At 45.8% G+C, this 18903-nt stretch overlaps 1 protein-coding gene and 1 long non-coding RNA gene across 3 annotated transcripts in view; one reads left to right on the top strand and one right to left on the bottom strand.

Annotated features, from left to right (window-relative positions):
* The window catches only part of LOC136372319 (uncharacterized), a 679386-nt gene that overhangs the window by 292352 nt on the left and 368131 nt on the right, over positions 1-18903 (top strand). The window lies entirely within an intron of this gene.
* Positions 1-18903, bottom strand: part of ADGRB1 (adhesion G protein-coupled receptor B1) — a 286248-nt gene that overhangs the window by 25529 nt on the left and 241816 nt on the right. The window contains exons 23-25 of the mRNA XM_066336913.1: positions 17039-17105; positions 13396-13481; positions 7507-7605 (exon numbers count right to left, since the gene is read on the bottom strand). Of these exons, the coding sequence (XP_066193010.1) occupies positions 7507-7605; positions 13396-13481; positions 17039-17105 (252 nt within the window). The remainder of the gene's footprint in view (positions 1-7506; positions 7606-13395; positions 13482-17038; positions 17106-18903) is intronic.

The raw sequence follows: 18903 nt of genomic DNA, 5'->3' as shown, positions 1-18903 counted from the left end.
GTGCAACCTCCCCAGCTGATGCTTTGGAAAATAAAAAAAAAAAAAAAAAAAAGCTTCTTGTTCCATGTATTCTCGTGAGTTTATTCCTGTGTGGACATTAACTTGAGATTCAAGCCACATCCCCATTGACAAGACAGAAAAGTGGACAAAACTAGTTTTCTGTGATGCTGCCCCCCAGGAATCTCCACTTTAGCTGTGAATGATGGCCCTGCAAATGGGAAAGCAGCTCTTTTCCCAAGGCCTCTTTAGGCATCCATCTCTCCAGCAAAAAAAAAAAACTACCCCAAACAACTTTAACAGCTGACTAGGGAGATTTTAAGCTGTCACTCATCCCATCTATTTGGCACCAAAAATATGAGGGGAATTTCTCTGTGGGCTTTTACCTAACAAAGCAGAGAAGGCCTCAAATCACAAGTAGAGCTACAAGAAAACCTCCAAATACAAACAAATACAGGCAAGACAAGAAATTACAGGACAGATACCATGAAACACGTTTTGCAGTACTTACATGGGACTTGCTCACCACTTCCTGATCTATGACCAAAGGTTTAATGTTTACTTGCTGGTTACCTCACAGACCTCAGTGAGAGTTTTCCCTGAACAAAGCGGGAGCTTGGATACAGGTTTGGACATCAGGATAGAATGCCCTGGCTTCATTAAGGGTTTTTCAAGGATCGTTACATCAGTTCTGCAATGATCACACACTGAAGTGACAGTTTATTTTTATAGTCAGAATGAGACCCTGTTTGCAAATATTCCTAGAGCCTGTTCACACTCTGTTCCTTCATGGTATTATTAAGGAATTTAATTTACCTAAGGGAGCAGGGAAATGGAATTATTTTTCTTTTTAATTAGAACAAGCATTACGAGACCTTTATGTTAGGTAAAGGCCATGACATAATCTGATATCTTGTAATTTTATCTTGGATGGGAAATGCTTATCTTTAACGCCCAATATAAACTATGATTTCAATGTATAATTAAAAAATATCCAAAAAACCAGTAGGCAGCTCTCAATCAAACAATTCCTAAAGAAAAATTACTTATTCCAATTCTCTGAAATCTGCCTCATTACACTGAAATCTCTCTTTGCTGTCATTTGAGGTTGTGCCTTCATAAATCTGGCTTAGCAGCAAGTGCGTGAAAGAAAAAATCAGAGGCAGAAAAGCTGAATGGAAATATAAGATTTGGTTGATAAAGAACCTCTCTAGATGTGTCTTCTGTGCAAGCATCAGTAAACACAACATGGCTGAGTGGATGAAATAATTCTGGCAGCAAGGGGAAACCATAAAATTCAATAAAAGCTGCTGGAAAAGGTCTGTAAGAGACAACTCTGCTTCCTGGAATTATCTGGTCTTCCAGAACATTCTTGGTACACCCATTCTGCAGATGTTACTGCCACCAATGTGCAACAGGAAACTTGGCAATGGATCTGACGCAGGTCTGAACCAAACATCTAAATCTGGGTGGATTTTCCATTCTTGAAAGAAAAAAAAATCTCATAATGACAGTGATCTGGATCCAAGACTTAGATGAGGATTTGGGGTTGTAAGGGATGCTGCTGAGAAGGTAAATTATATGTAAATTATGTTTCTCTTCAGCAAACGGTCATTTCGAATTCACTGGCTTCAAAACCTGCTTTAAGAACGAATTTTTGGAGTCAATTTGCTCTGCCCTTCCAACCAGATGATGAAAAGATCATCTGCCCTTCCAGCTCAGATGATGACCACATATTCAGCTGGATCAAATCAGGATTTTCCCAAGTTGTGCTGACTTAGACCAGCTCAGAGTTCTGCTCTCCTTGTGATTCACTTTCCAGATGCCTTCTCAACAGAATTCATCTCTTACAAAATTGATGGAAATTCTGCTTGTTACTTACATGCATCATCTTTATTCTCAGGGAGCAGGTGGCAATAGGTCACAGGAAATGGAACCCACTCTAATCTCACTTGCAGGAATCTGCTTAGATTTTTGAAATATTAAACTCCAAATTAATAGCTCCATTAAAGAAATTTGGTACAGACTGAAATTTCAGGTGAAAACTCACGGGAAGACAAGTGAGTTTTCTGTGAGACTGCTCTTAATTCTACTTGCTGTGAGCTGAATTTGTAGCAGGACTCATACTTCTACCACTTTCCCACATGTGCTGTTTTTTATCAGGCACAGTGAATCCTTAAAAGATCCCAGAATTACTAATAGGACCGAAGAAATACCACATTAGGGTGCTTCTCATGAGATGTGATATGATCAATTGTTATACAATGACATTGTGACCACCTAATGGCTCTTCATGGATTAACCATGATCAATAAATCCATGATTTTTATTGCTTGGGACAAAGGAATTAGCTGGCAGATCCCCTTTTTTATCCCATTTATGACAGCCCTCAGGACAAGTGACAGCAGCATCCCATCTGAGGTTGGGAAAAGACCTCTAAGATCGAGTCCAAATCTTTACCCAGCACGGCAAAACCCAGCACTGAACCACGTCCCCAAGTGCCACATTTACACAGCTTTTAAATCCTTCCAGGGACGGGGACTCCACCATTTCCCTGGAAAGCCTGTGCCAATGCTTGATCACCCCTTCAGTGAAGAAATTTTCCCCAATATCCAACCTGAACCTCCCCTGGTGCAACCTGAGGCCACTTCCTTTCATTCTGTCACTTGACAGGAGAAGAGACCAACCGCGACCTGGCTCCAACCTCCCTTCAGGGAGTGGTAAGTTCTTCCCAAACCTCCTTTTCTCCAGGATAAACCACCTCAGCTCCCCCAGCCACTCCTAATGCACTCTAAAACGTGGGATCTACCACGGGAAACACTCAGCTTTATCAAAGCACACACTAGACCCTGCCCTGGCAGCAAGGATTTGGCCAAAATGACAAAATCTATCTGTGCTTTTGTCCTTTACGCAGCTGGAAGCATGGAGAGTCTTTGTCTTTGCAAAAGAAGCAGAATAAATGGATTGCACTTAGAGGAAAGCAATGGAAAAAGCAAAAGGAATGGGTTTGGAGATAAAGATCTACATGAAGAAAGATGAAGAGTCCTGCACCCTGAGAAAAGACAAGTGCAGGGGGACACACAGGACATGCCAATAAAGATGTAAAGGGCCATTAGAAAGGGCAAAGTGATCAATTCTTTTCATTACTCAACCCTGACAGTGCGGCAGCAACTTAAGTTAAAGAATCAGCAGAAGGAAAAAAAAAATCATAATTCAAAAACAGCTCCTGGAGAGGAGCCCTGAAAAAGGAATTGGTTGCTGGACTCAACACATAATGGATGGCTCCCTACACACCAGTGGTTCTGCTGCAGGAAAATCACAGTATAGGGATGTGCTTTATTTATTCTCTCTTGCTTCTCTGCTCCTCTGACTTGTATTCACAGAATTACAGAATCATGGAATGGTTTGGGCTGGGAGGGACTGTAAAAATCATCTAATCCCACCCCACTGCCATGAGCAGGGACACTTCACTAGACCACGCTGCTCACAGCTCCATCCAACCTGGCTTTAAACACTTGTCAAACACTTGAAAAGTGTTCCTCCCAGAAGCAAGAGTGCTGTCCCAATTTTAGGGGCACTTTCAGAGCAAATCCTGTAACTCAGTGCCCATATAATCAAGATAGGAAACCTGTCACTAGAAGAGAGGGGAAACTCTGCTTGCTCTTCCCAAACATAGACAAAAAGGAAACACCTGCTGTGAATTCTATTTTCCTCTAAAACATGATTCTACTCCCAGTAGCTGCAATATACATAATAAAATTAGGGGAACATGAAATCAAATGCCTCTGGATTTCCATGAGCAACTTGGTTTGCTGGAAAGTGTTCATAGTGGGGGGTTTGGAATGAGATGAACTTTAGGGTTCCTCCCAACCCAAACCATTCTGTGAGGATTTTATGACATATGAGACAGGCAGGTGATGAGGCAGCTGTGACCAGACTGCTTCGTTATTCACCTTTAATCAAGGAAGGTGCTCTCTGAGAGTCCTGCAATAAGGACTTGCAGGATCCAAGAATTATCCCCAGGTAAGGACAGGATTTCAAATTCCTTGAACCATGAGGACAACACTCTCCTGAGGAACAGTCTCCTTCCTAGACCAGCCATGCATGGAAGCACTGACTCGCATTAATCCTGGAATTACAATACAGGCAGAAAATTTGATACCCAGGACCTGCTAAAAGGATATTGAGCCAAACAAAAAAAGGGCAAAACTCTTAGATGGGAGATTTGACATGTGAATTCCTAAGGATTTAAGAGGAATGATGATGATATGGGTCACAAGGAGACCCTGATGTTGGCTCTTGGTGGGGTGCCTGGAAAAATACAGGGTTTTAGTCTTGGCCAAATCTCTTTTCACTGGTCACAGCCTGAGAGCCCAGATTTCCAATGAGCTGCTTGGCACGAATTCATAAAATCATGGAATGGTTTGGGTTGGAAGAGACCTTAAGGATCATTTAGTTTCAATCCCTTGCCATGGGCAGGGACACCTTCCACTAGATCAGCTGCTCAGAGCTCTGTCCAACCTGGCCTTAGACAGTTTTAGGGATGGGGCATCAACTTCCATTCATCCATCCACCCCTCCACCCATTCATCTGTCCATCTATTAATCCATCCATCCGTCCGTCCATGAATCCATCCCTCCATCCATCCATCATCCATCCATCCATCCATCCATCCATCCATCCATCCATCCATCCATCCATCCATCTATCCATCCATCCAACCATCCATCCGTCCGTCCATGAATCCATCCCTCCATCCCTCCCTCAGCACTCCCTGGTATCTGCAATGGATTCCCTCATTCACAGCAAGTACCAAGAAAAGCCAAGCCCCTGAGAAACGTTTTCCATCTCAGATAAAACAATTTTCGCAGGTAGCGAAGACAAATTAATTTCAAGGTGACATTTTGCAGGCTGAGGGTGCCCTACAGGCAGCAATAAATGGGAGGAAATGTGGGAACAGAGGTCTTCCAATGGCAAAACCTGCTCAGGACCTTCTTCAGCACAGACTAAAGGGAAGGATTTATTTAACCCACACCTGTCAAGTCCAGCTAACCCCTAAAAGGTCACAGACATCCAAAGATTTCCCTTTATCATCCCCCAGGTCAAGAAATTGCACGATTTCCAGTACTTATTTTTCCACTCCTGTCACTTTTCTCTCCCATCTGTTCACTCTGTTTTGCCTCCTTTGCACATCCCCTTCTCTGACCACAGACCTCACCACAAAGATTTCCAAAAGCCAAGAAATACGGTCTAAAGGATCTATTTCTCACTCCATTTTATCCCAGAAATAAACCTGTGGAACCTACGGGGGCAGCCCCAGCAGGAACAAGGCAGGAACACCCTTGATGTGCTCTGCACTAAAAATAATTGTGGCTCATTCCAGGTCAGGGAGGAGCCAGGAATCCTCATGGCATTTAATCCACATTTCAGGACTCCAAAACTGAACAGCAAAACTGCTGCAAGGTCTGGGAGGAAGGAGACAGTGGTATGAAGTCACACCAGCAGAAGGGTGTCAGTGGCACAAAACATAATCAGAGTTTTGCCTTTTTGGTGACCTCATTTACAAGAAATTTGGAGAAGGAAATCCAGGAGCAGTTCAGCTGCAGGATGATGTGGATCACAAGGGGAAATGAGTGAACTTATTTGTGTATTCCTCAGTGTTCCCTTTGCAAGGATAAGAGCATGGGACACTTGAGGACAAAAAACAGAATTGATACTGGACACTGCCATCTGAAGTACCCAGTCTGCTGGGAAACAAAACACTAAAAAATCATCTTACCAGAGCCCTCCAATTTCCATCAATCCACTTAAATTAGAGAAGCAGGATGAATAGGAGATCTGGCTTTCATATCCTTTTTTTTCTCCTGGTTTGGAGATGAATCAGAATCTGTGATTTATCGCAGACCAACGTCAGACACTATTGGAGAGGGGCTTGAGACTGTTTAACTTTTAAAATTAATTTACTATGAACAGAAAGCCTCTCCTATTTAAGAGTCTAATTTATTAATAGTAAATCTTCTGCTGGTTTAACACTGCTCTGCAGTTACAGGAATCCAAAAAAGCAGCGAGCTGCTTATTCCAGACTTGTGGTACACGTGTCTGGACTGGTTCCATCTCACCATCTCAGCTGGGCACTGCTGCAAAAGGTGAGTAAACGACCTTAGCAATGAAAAATAAATCAAATTTTGTTCAGTTCTTCATTTCACTGAGAAAACCATAGAATCATAAAACGGTTTGGGTTAGAAGGGGCCTTAAAGAACATCTCATTCCAACCCCCTGCCATGAGCAGGGACACCTTCCAGGTGCTCTTGAGTTGATTTTCTTTTATCTTTCTACATTTTGAGATCTGGCACTCATCTGCCTCTTTTAGTTTAGATTAATTAAAGGTAGGAATTTTCAAACTGCAAATGATCTGAGACTGTTTCCCTAACACATTTTTGCATGTACTAATTTAGACATCAAAACCAAAGTGCAGCATCACTTGGATGTGATACAGATAATAAAATTTCCAAAAGGGACAGAAGAAAGACAAACCTCCTCTCATCACTCTCCCTCCAACCTTAACCTTTGGGAAAAAAGCCAACCACATAAATAGCAACAATTTCTCCAGCAGAACAAAGCCCTGGCACTTTTTTTCTTTTCTTTTCTTTTTTTTTTTTTTTTAAGCTAACTCTAGTGGCATCTAAGAAGAGATTTAACAGCATTTGACTTTTGTAACTCAGAGCTATGAAATGCTTTAAGATTTTGAGAACTAATTTCAAGTGCTTTCAGGGGTCCAAAAGAGGCAGTCAACACTTATCAAATCAGACCTGCAGGCCTACGAGGTATTAAACTTAACTTCAGCATTTCATAAGAGGAGAAAAAAAAAACCCACTTAGAAGTGATTCACCAACTCTCTTAAACCACACTCAATGCTTTGCAGCCTCTGGAAGAAAACGCTCCAGCAGGTGCTCAAGTGGTTGCCAAAGCTGGATTTTGGAGTCCCTGTCTAACCACCAGAATTAGTGGGAATCACAGATTTTAGTCTGCAACTCCAAGAACAGGGAATTAAGCAAATTAAACATGGCTTGCAACCAAAGCAGAGTCCCTTTGTCTTCCATGGGCTGCTCACATGCTTAAATCTTAAATCTAGGCATGTCAAAAAGTGCTTTTCAGGGTCAGCTCCAGGGGTGTTGCAGGAACCCTGATCTACTCATGGCCCACAGAATGAGGTTGGGGAGAGCTGGGGGATGTTGGGGAGGTGGGAAGGGACATGGGGAGAGAAAACAAACATGGGCTGGTGAGTGCAGGGAAATGGAAGAGGGAAATAAAAAAAGGAACTGAAAAGCGAAGAAATCGAAACGAAAAGAGGGAAAAAAAAAAACCAAAGAAAAATAAAAGGAAAAAAAAATAGAAGCAAGTGGAAAGAAAGAAAGAAAGAAAGAAAGAAAGAAAGAAAGAAAGAAAGAAAGAAAGAAAGAAAGAAAAAGAAAGAAAGAAAGAAAAGAAGTTGAAATTAGAGGAACTAACATGGCGTTACTGGTGGCTGTGGCCGAAACTTCAGCAGAAGAAACTACTCCACACTTGGAACATTTGAGCGTCATGCCGTAAAGGGGCACTGCCATCTGACTGCAATTAAAACCAAAAGACTGAAACAAAACAAAACACTTCGCTCATGAGCACAAACGTCGAAAGGAAAGGGAAAGAGAAGCCAAAAAAGAAAGGGAGGAGAAAAGGGAACCAACCAACCATACCCAGCTTGGGAAGAGAAATGAAAGACAGGCAGGAATTAAAACTCTCTCATCTGTACCACTCCAGATGTGGGGAACGGGGTGGGGGGAAAATGGACAACTCAGAGACTTGTTGGTGCTGCTGGAGAGGGTGGAACTGTGTTGGTGAAAGTCTTGCCAGATTCAGGGCGTCTCTCTCTGGCACCCACGGAAGAGAAACCAGTACTGCTCTCCCAGTCTCCACCTCCTTCTTTTTGTTTGGGTTTTTTGGTTTGTTTTGGTTTTTTGTTTTTGAGGTGTGTTTTTTTGTTTCGTTGTTTTTGTTTTGGGTTTTTCTTTTTGTTTGTTTGTTTGGGTTTTTTTGAGAAATTGCTCCTTTCCCTCCTGGCCTTTTTGCTCCAAAACAAAAAAGGTGGCAGGGTGGTGCAGTAGAAGGCAAGAAGTAGGGCTGTGGGGGCTGTGCCTGCTCATCTATCCTAAAGCAATGCAAGGGATAAGTCACTTATTTTCTCTGACTGGGAGCTGGTGAGACCAGGACAGAGCCCACTCTTTGGTTGCTCCATCCCTGATGAAGGATGGGACTTTTATGACTTGAAGTTAATCCTGAGCTTGGGTGTTTCCTCTGACCCCCAACCTGCCCTGAAAGGAACCCGACTGGCTGACTGCTTCTGAGACATTCCTTCTCTCACATCCCACTCTGGAGCTGTAAACATCTTCGGGATGAACCGTGAGAATTATTCCCACCTGCTGCTCCCAGTTTTTCTGGATGGGACTAACCACAGGAACAGCCCACTGAGGGCTGCTGGCATGAGGGGATCTGCTAAAGCACATCCTTGGGATTTTTAGCAGCTGATGTGTGGGATCCCTCCATTCAGCTCCTCTTCAGGAGCCCAGAAGCCACATTAGCTTGGCACTGGCCCCGTTTCTTCCCAGAATTTACTGGTTGTGTGCTCTCCTTGGTCTGCACAGATCCACACCCATGCCAGACCTGGCCTGGAGAACGGGAAGGAGTCTGCAAAACATCCCCCAGACCTTCCTGCTGTGCCTGGCATCAGAGAAGACACGAAATCCCTGCCAGAGGACAGCGGGTCTGTCGTCCCTTGGGCGTGGTGGGGATGCTGCTGAGGGAGGTTTGCCCCAACCAGGAGGGGTTTTACAGCCCTGCCCTGCCTGGGAGAGAGATCAGGCACCTCCACAGAACATTTCTTAGCTTTAGTGGCTCTCTGTTCAGCCTCACTGCAAAAAAAGACATCCTGATGAGCACCAACACAGCAGCAGCAGTGGGCCCAGGGGCGCCCTTTCAAGCAGCTATTAATTGGTCTTTATCATTAATTACAGTGACATAAGTCATCGTTCCCATCCAGAATAATGACTAAGGCATCCCACAGAAGCTTTTCAGACACAGAGGAAATTAGCTCCTGTGTCCACAAATAAATATCTTTCAGGAAGGATGGTGTAAATCCTGTGAGGACAATGGCTGAACCAAAGATAAAGTGGGTCTGGAGAGGCATTAGGTGCACGACCCTTAAAAAAAAGCCCCAAAAAGACAGCTTACCCCTAAATCTATAAACCACAAAGAACAGATAGGCAGAGAGACAGAGAGAGGCAGAGATAGGCAGCAAAAAGAAAAAAAGGTAGATTGACTTGAGGAATTTGATGGGAAACTGTACCAGAAAAAACATGAATGACACTGAATCACAGAGAAGTGGCCGAAAGACCACTGTAAACACACAACTGTAGCTGCTGTTGGGTGTGTTTATGCAGAGAGTTGCAAGCAGTGGGCACAGATGTGGGTACATTTATCTCCTAATTCGTTCTGGTTGGGAGCAGGAGGCTGTGAATATATTGAACTTCCATAGCAGGTTTAGATTGGCGCCTGTGCATATGAAAGGGTAGCTAATTAAATAATCGCAGTGAATAATGCCTTCATTTAATTTAGCTTTCTTTCTGCTTCCTAAACATCCACACGCAGCTCATGGGCTCATCTGGTGTGTTCACTGGAGCCTGGACTTTGCTACCTTTTATTGAGCAGTGCTTTCCACCATCTCCAGCCCAAAGGGCAGGAGCTTCCAACAGGAACCATTCCCAGAGGAAGGGCAATCCCAGCCCCTTCCTTAGTGGAGTTATCACCTTCCTAATCACTCTCTCCCGTGTGCTCTGACAACCCAGCTCTGTTCCACCCCATCAGGACACCTGCACAGAGATTATTTCACACAAGATTTTGGGGCTAACTCTTCTTGGGTGGTTTTTGTGATCAACAGAGATAAGAGTTCCTCTAAGGGGGGACAAGGCTCCTGTCTCTCCCCAGGAGTGGCAGAGGAAGCCCTGAGAGATTAAACTCAAAATTAGCCCCGGTGAATATCCCTTAGGGTCTCATTCTCCTTCTGCCTGTGTGAGCACACAAATGCTTCTGGAATAAACACTGGCTGAATACATTTAAAATCAATTTTAAAGGCTCCTGACATTAAAAAACATTCATTATTTGGTAGCAATCCCTTCAAGAGAGCTCAAACACTGGTGGTGGAGTTGGCCACCAACAGAGACTGTTTCGCTGGGATGGTTTTCTCCATTCCCAGACAGGTTTTGGGGCAGCTGTGGCCTTTCTCCAGCTCTTCAGGTACTCACATCCCCTCCTCTACAGCCTGGTTTTGTGATCCACCTGTAAAATCACTGCCATTAGAAAATCTGCATTTTCTGACAGACGTGACAACAATAGCCACAGCTATTCCCACTGCTAAGTACAGGGCAGAATTCTTGTGTCTCAGGTATTATTTCATGAGAACTGCTGGCAGTGATGAATTTGTGACAAGCAATCTGTGGAGCGTGTGCTGGGCTCCTCTTAATATCCAACAGCTCTTTTTTTTTTTTTTTTTCCCTACTTTGGGGGATTTTTTTTCACCGTTTTTTGAAAAATTGTTTTTGCAACACTGAACCATACTTCTTGCCTTTGCTAAAGGAAACACAACGTTTCTTTAGACCATCTCCTCAGGCCCAAACATCTCCGAGGCCATTACTCGTTCTGATTTTCTTCAGATCTCCCTTCCAACACGGTTCCCAAGCCCAGGCCAGAAGCAGAGAACTAAAGGGAAAGGGGCACCAGGGCTCTCAAAAGTGCTCCCACACTCTCAGCAGGGGCACTTGGGGAAGGGAGAACAAAACCACTGAGCACAGAGAAGGCTTTAAAAGTGCTGCACACACACACACGGACACGAGAGAAGGGGGGGAAAAAAAAGAGAAAAGAAAGAAAAAAAAAAACAAAAACAAGGAACATCAGAAAAATTACTTTTTCGTTGCTTTGTTTGTTTGTTTTGTTGCCTCGCAGGTTTTGTTTTTAAAGCCCAACTCTGAGTGTGATCAATAACCAGCTGCTGTGCCTTAAATAAGGTCACTCTGAGTGCAGTTTGGATTACAGAGGGAGGGACTGAGAGGCAGCAGCTCGCTGCTTTGCTAATCCAATAAACCATTTATTGCAGCACTGACTTTCAAGTGCAATTACCCTGCCCTGCAGCCCCGGTGTTCTCTTGAGTTCTCTCTTTGTCCAGAAGGCATCACCCAGAATGAAGCACTTGCTTGTTAGCAGCTGCACCAAGGTCACTTCTTCACGTATTTCTCAACCCAGTAGCAGCTGGTATCTCTGATCATCCAAATCTCCTCGTGTTTTATGGTCATGGCACTGCTCGGGCACAAAAATTCCCCTTTGCTGCACCCAGAGACACCAAAGCCTGGCCATGCCAACACTGCTGATAAACCATGAGCCTAAACAGGTCCCTGCATTTCTTACACAATCATTAAGGTTGGAAAAGACCTCCGAGATCAAGTCCAACCTTTGACCAAACCCCTCCATGGGTGTATCACAAAGTGCCAGGTCCACTTGTTTTTGGAGCACTTCCAGGCATGGTGACTCCACCACTTCCCCAGGCAGCCTTTTCCAAATCCTAGTCATCCTTTCAATGATGAAATTTTTCCAAATATCCAACCTGGACCTCCCCTGGTGCAGCTTGAGGCCATTTCCCTTTGTCCTGTCACTTGTTATGTGGGAGTAGATTCTGTCCCTCACCTCAGCACACCACTCTTTCAGGGAGCTGTAGGGAGGGACGAGGTCTCACCTGAGCCTCCTTTTCTCCAGGCTGAGTCTCCCCAGCTCCCTCAGCTGCTCCCGGTGCTCCAGACACTTACCCAGCTCCATTCCCTTCCCTGGACACACTCCACCCTCTCAAGATCTTTCTTGGAGTGAGGGACAAAAAACTGAACACTGGATTTGAGGTGTTGGATAAGAATTTGCCTCTTCCCTGGGTTTTGCCTCCACCACTCATCTAAGAACCATTTCCACACAACTACTCCCTAGTGCAGTGCCAGGAATACTGAACCTCATCCATATTATCCACCCCTGCCCTCTGAGGCTCAGTGGAGACCCTTTCTCCCTCCATTTTTCCAGACATGATATATCCATGCGCCCTGTGCTTTGTCCACCAGCCTCCAAAGGTTTCCAACTCTGCCTCCATGCAGAGGAAACAGAACAGCTCTTGCTCTCCTCATTTCTTTGTAAAGAACTTCTTCCTTCCAGAACACAGCTTTTACCCACAGAGATAAATCAAATTCCTGCCAGGGACAACTGGGAGCAGAGATCCCTGCTTTTCCCAGCAGCAGGTAAGGACAGAGCTGCTCTGACTGCAACAACAAGCCAAGGAAGGCAGAGGAAAATAACACACATCAGCCAGTCTGATCTGGGCATCTGATGAGACTCAGAGTGTCAGCCTGCCATTTCTGTCCCCTGCTCAGAGCAGAGCACAGCTCGAGGATAAAATCTGAGCAGGCTGCAAGCTCGTTCCCAGAAATGGAAAGGATTGGAACTCTCATCCTGCTGGGGATGTTGGCAATGGCAGAACAGCCACTGCCAAAAGTTTGGGAGAAACCCAAGAGAGAGCCCTGCCCGGGAGCTGCTGCCCCAGCCAAACCCCTGGGAGACCCCAGGCTGGGGATAAACACGGAGTCAGCTCTTGAATTCATACTCCAGAGGAAACCAGGTAACACAAATCCTCCAGATCCAGGAATGGAAGCTGTGGAGGAGACAAAGAACCTCCACAGAAAGGCAGCAGAATTTTTTCCTTGCAGCAGAGGTTCTTAACTCACCTCTCCTACTGCATCTATCTGCTGATCTGCTCTCTGCCAGACCTCCAGAACCAATTCCATTCCATCATACACCTTTGCTGTCCCTGAGACACCTGCCAGCCTCCAGAACCAATTTCATTCCATCACACTTCTCTGCTGTCCCTGAGACACTTGCCAGCCCTCAGACACGACCCCTCTGTCACCCAGCTCTTGCCACGTGCCACACTCAGCAGTGCTGAGTCTCTGTCTGTCTTGTCTGTGACAAGAGCCACTTTGCTCTCCCTCATTTCTGGGAGGATCCATGAGCCTGGGCTGAAGCCATTTTAGCAAAGAGATGAACTTTTATCCTTCCTCCAGCCTACAGGGCTGCTTCTTGGATTTTTGTGTCCTGCTGCACTGAATGACAGGGCAAAGACATTAAATCAAGTGGTTTTCCCATTCATTTTGCTTAAATCTGTGAGTGCTTTTTGTTTGTGTCTCCAATCTCTTTTTGCATCCCCTGCCTGGTTATTGATCACAACCTTGGGTGTTTTTGGATTTTTATTTTCACTCTTTACTTAGATGTATTGATAAGGCATACCCTGCCCGTTCCTTCAGTTTCTTATCTGTTATTCCATCTTTGGATACAAGTTTGTTAAAAACCAGAATGCCAATAACCATGTTCACCTGTCAAAAGAGAAACAACACACAAGTTTTGTTCTCAAGTGGGTCAGGTAACACAGAAGGGTTTCTCCCAAAGCCAGGTCACACCTCTGCAGGCCACCACCCCTCGTGTCTCCTGTCCCCCAGTGTCCCACCTCCCCTAGCCGTGCTCAGGACAGCAGGATGCAGCTGGCAGCAGGTCAAGGAAGTTGGAGAATCAATAAGATTGGAGAAGATCATCAACCAACCCTCAGCCAGGTCTCCATGAAGCAGGAGAGACTGGGAATTCCTCAGATTGCTGCAGGGCTGTTTGAACCCCAACACTGCTTGAGGTCCAGCAAGGCAAATTCCAGGCACAACAACAATTTTTTTGGGCGAATCCAAACAGAGAGAGGCCAGCACAGAGAACAGCAGTGGGTTGGCTGCTTCCCAAAGTACCTTCTGGAGTCAGTGGTGGCCCAGCAGCAGAATTAAGTGAATGCAGACAACGTTTCACAGCTCTTTCTCAGTGAAACACCACTGAGAGGTTGAGGGGCACTGGAGCAAGTAGAAACATCATCTGCTCTGGTGGGATGTCTTGGGAGATACTGCAGATGGCACAGCATGGAGAATTCCCCAAAAATCAGCGGGAAATCCAATTCCATGCAGTCTGCTTTCCTCAGGATAAGAGCAGGGATGTCTGTGTCCATCAGTTATAAAAACTCCACAGTGAAACACGGAGCTGAGATCCTGCAGAGTGACCCCAAACTCCTCCCTGTGCCTTTCCAACTGCACCCACTGCTGCCAGCTGCATCTGCTTTACAAACCCCACCAGAACCTCAGCAACAGGTTAGTGACACACCAGCCCCACCCCTGAGTGCAGGCACTGATGGTGGAAAAAGGTGACATCCTCCTGGTTCTGCTGCCAGTGGAACAGCTGCTGGTGGCAGAAACTTGTGGTTGATGCTGTTTTGCATGTGAGGCTTGCAGGAAAATGCCTTAAGGCCAAATTCAGAGATAAATTCACGTGATTTAACGTGTTTGGGAGTTTAAGAGATCCTAAGAGTCATCTTACCCAAAGGAAGGGACCAGGCCTCTGCCTAATTGCCTAAATCATCCTCAGAACAATGATTAATCTCTCTGCTGGTTTCACCAGCTCACTGATGTGGGGCCCACAGCTGGGAATCCATGGAAAATCTCAGAAAATTGAGGTTATTTTTGTTTGCATCAGCTGCTGGGTCAGTGGACAGGTGAGACCATTTCTGGAGTTCGCCATGGCATTGACTGAGAGCAGCAACACTGGCAAGTCAGTGACACAGCCCAGGATCAGCAGGAAATCAAAGCCTGGTTATGAGCCTGGAAAGAGAGGGAGCCCTTTGAAATCACTGATCCCTCACTGTGGAGGAGGCTGGTGGGTGCAAGAAAGGTTTTTCCTCAAGGTGCAGCCAGGCAGGAGGAAAGGTGGGGTTGAAGTGCGGCTGGATCTCTCCTAGGGCTGGCCAAAGTGGGAATCCTCATTCCTAAGGAGCAGGGCAGACAATAAAGAGCAGTTCTGCACTGGATTTAATCAATCAATCAATCAATCCAGTACACTGATCACATCCTGCCCTCATCCTGGCTCTACTTCTTTCCTAAGTCAGGGATACTCTGGATATTCTTCCAACACACAGAGTAGCTTTACTTCTTCATCTCTGAGATAACATCCAAAAGCAAAGCCTCAAGTGTGAGATTCCTGGAGATGACCACTCCCTGCCCACTGGTGACCCTGTCCTCACTTCATCCCACGAGCCTCCCCCTGCCTTTCAGCCTGCACACAACCATCACCAGGCTGCTCCACGTGAGCTGGGAGAGCAAAACTGCTTCCAACAGCCCTGTGTTTAAGGTAGATCAGGATTTTTAAGACTAAAGGTCAAACTTTTATCCTTAAAACCTGCAGCTGCTCAGCATCAGTGGCTTGGCTGTGAGTTATGAACATTGCTGAAGCTGCAGGCCAACCACCTTCTGAGTATTATCAACTTTTTGAGCTCATCTGTTTGCAGGTTCCCATTTATAAAAAGGCTTTCCATGCCTCTCCTCCTCCTTCCCCAAGCTCTTTGATGCCTCTACCAGGGCAACATTCATTTGTCACTCTGGCCAGGAATGAGTCAGGGAGCCTAAACGAGGCGTGTGGCCCCTCTCTTGGTGCTGATCAGGGCCAGACACCCCCAGAGATGATTCACCACTCCCAAGTATCAGCTGCAGGAGCCACCATTTGCCTGTGCTGACTCCTCGGTGAGGACACCTCACTTCCTCAGCTTGATGGGGAGGGAAAGCGGAGCTGCCAAAAGGAAGCAGGCTCCCACGTTTCCCTCACACCTCAAAAACACGAGGGAAAAAGAGAAAAATCACTTCCCTTGCTGTTTGGCACAACAAAAGCCAGGTGGTTTGAGGCAGCAGAGTGACTTTGGGGCACTACCAAAGCTTCCCCCCCACGAATCACTGTGTCACAACCCCACATGAAAGCCCTCGACTCGTACCACTTTTGATTTCTTGCAGAGGAGGGCTGGCTGCTGGCTTTTCTCTTTGTCACCGTGATGAAACGGTGGCACCAAGGTGGTTTGATGTGCAGTGACAGCGCTGAGAATAGAGGCAGCCCCAGCTTTTGTGGAGTTATTCTCCTGTAAGCTCCTGCTGCGGGGCATTTCATCCCCCAGGCACTGCACAAAACAAAAGCCTGAACTGAAAAAAATGAACTTGGAGTGTCAACAACCCCATTCCAGTGGGACTCTGGAGGAGCTACTGCTCCACTCGATAGAACAGGGCTGGAGAGAAACTGCACGAAGATGTGGGGGCCCAAAATGTGGCATTAAACCCATGGGAAATTGCTGCAGGAGGGATTTCCAGGGGGAGCAGCAGTTCTCAGATTCTTTCAGCCCTGAGGTTTCTCATGGCCAGTGAGGCCTCAGCAGCAGGGAAGGAATGTCACCTCCTGAGTGACACCTTAAACTCAAATATTAACTGGCCAAGGTTGGTGTTGGGGCTGCGTTGGAGCCAGGGGTGATGGGACAGAAGAACAGACTCCCCAGGCAGGAGCTGGAGGGTAGGAATGCCCACTTTAACCTGCCATCTCTTTGAATTCAAAGCAAACGTGGCATTTTTAGGTCATTAGGGACCCCCTCAGCACTGATTTGAAGATTTCAATTCCACCTGCAAACAAGGAAATCTGCTCACGTGCACTGGCCTGGGATGGACCAGGAATAAAAGCTGGCTGTGAGGGTGCAGCTCGGTCTGAAAACCACCAGGAACAGCATTTTCTGAAGGAGTCAATGTCAGAGTTTTCCACCATCATCCTGCACTTCCATCCAGACAGAGCAAAACCAAGGCAAAGCACGAATCAGATGTTAGGGGGCTCCAGTGAGGACAGAGGTGGAAGGCTGAGAGCTGAGGCACATTTATATTTCAGCATCAACCCCGTCCCAAATTGTTGGCTTTGCTCGTTATTCCTGAAGGAGGAAGCTCTTCAAAACGCAAGTGGAAAGAAAGCGGGGCATTCTTGGGTTGAAAGAACAAGGAAATAAAGATACAGAGGAGAAAAAAAAAATCTTTCAGACAAGCTTAAATACCAAAACGACAGCAGCCGCCGGTCCCACGAAGGCGTAGAGGAGTCCTCCCTCTAATGACAGCCAGCAGCTGGAAAATGAAGAGAGAAGAGAAAGTCAACCAGTGGCAAATGTCCCCAACAGGCACATGTTGGCTTCTTCCCTTTGCCTGCAGAGTTCAGCCTGGGAGGTGACACCCCATGGCAAAAGAAAAAAAAAAAAAAAGAAAAAAAAAAGAAAAAAGAAAACCCAACAAAAACGAACTCAGAATTTCAATCAAGTTTTGCTTCTCATTTCTCCTGAACTTGCATAAAGGCTCCTCTGCCTGGGGACCTGCCCGCAGGATGACGTTTGACAGGGGAATTCATGCAAAATTAAAGAGAGTGCTCTGTTTCAGACCAGGTCCTGGAAGCAGCTGCAGCATTTTGCTGGCAAGATGATGCTCTTGTCCTCCTTATGTGGGAGAAAGAGTGGAAAGAGGAGGGGAAATTTTCCTCTGCTCACCGACCTCTGTGTCTGTCAGGGGTGCAGGACGTTTCTTTCCTCCCTTTGAAACTGCCTCCACGGGGAAATTTAACAACACAGCAGCAAGGTGGGAATTCACAGCATTCCCTGAGTGGAATTTCTTACGGAATAAGCTGAATGTAAGGCGTGTGGTGCCTGTTTGAAAACCAGCTTGTTCCTTCTCCCTCACACCACATAACCTGAGAAGGACATCTCCCTTCTGCACTGACCAGATGTGGAATTTGGGCTCCTGAATTGCCTGGTGCCTTCTCAAACTGGGAGCTCTCATTTGAGACCTCTTGGTCGAGGCCCTGGAAGTGTCCAAGGCCAGGCTGGATGGGGCTTGGAGCAACCTGGGATAGTGGAAGGTGTCCCTGCCATGGCAGGGGGTTGGAATGAGATGACCCTGAAGGTCCCTCCCAACCCAAACCATGATTCTTTGTTTTTCAGGTTTGACTGTTAAGTCAGGAAGGAAACTCTTTTTTTCCCTGCCAAAGGATGAGCAGAGCACTTGTGAAATCTCTATCCTTGGAGACATTCAAAAGCCACCTGGGCACAGCCCTGGGGCAGTCACCTCCAGGTGACCCTGTCTGAGCAGGTGGCTGGACCAAAAAATCCTGAGGCTCTGTGACTCTGTGACAGCCATGAACATCCACAGCAGCACTGGAGCTGAAATTCCCCCCCCCGCCCTTGTTTTTTTTTTTTTTTTTTTTCTTTTTCTGGTGGGGAATCCAGAAAAAAAAAAAAATCAGGGAGACACAAATTAAGTGCTCCAGGGCAGGAGAGGATGGGAATTTACACTGTGTCAGCAGCCCCTGGGAAAGTTTGCACGCTTTGACAGGGCAGAACCCTGGAGAAAATGTGGGATGGAGTAATCCTGTTTCAGCAGAAAAACGACCGTGCACCCACCACAGGAGAAGAGCAGGAAACCACAATGGAGAGAGAACTTTCTCCAAGCTCTTAACTCAACTCACCCTGCAGTAATTCACTTACTGTGCCCTCAGCAAGATGCTCTCATCCTGCATCAGGAGCAAAGTGACGCTCCCAGGAAAAAAAAAAAAAAACAACAAAAAAACAAAAAAAGAAGAAGAAAGTCTTCCTGGAAACATTTCAGCTTTGTTGATCAGCCTCATATTTTTTAATTAAATCTCAGCGGCAAAAAATCTAATTTTTTTTCACCCCAAATCAAGGAATGTTTCTAAAAAGGCACCCCAAAAAAAGATAAGTATCAAACTGAGAATTAAAAGTAGGATATTCCGGTTTTTCTCCAAGGTCTGAATCTTGTTGATGTCTAAATTAAACCTGTAATGTGCTAATTTAATCAATTCTGATTTCTTCCTGATAGCAAGTTGCTCTGTCACAAGCTGTCTGAGCAGCTGTAATAA

Source organism: Sylvia atricapilla, chromosome 1 (genome assembly GCF_009819655.1).
Source record: "Sylvia atricapilla isolate bSylAtr1 chromosome 1, bSylAtr1.pri, whole genome shotgun sequence".
NCBI classification, from domain to species: domain Eukaryota; kingdom Metazoa; phylum Chordata; class Aves; order Passeriformes; family Sylviidae; genus Sylvia; species Sylvia atricapilla.
This window is presented reverse-complemented; position numbering and strand designations above follow the sequence as displayed.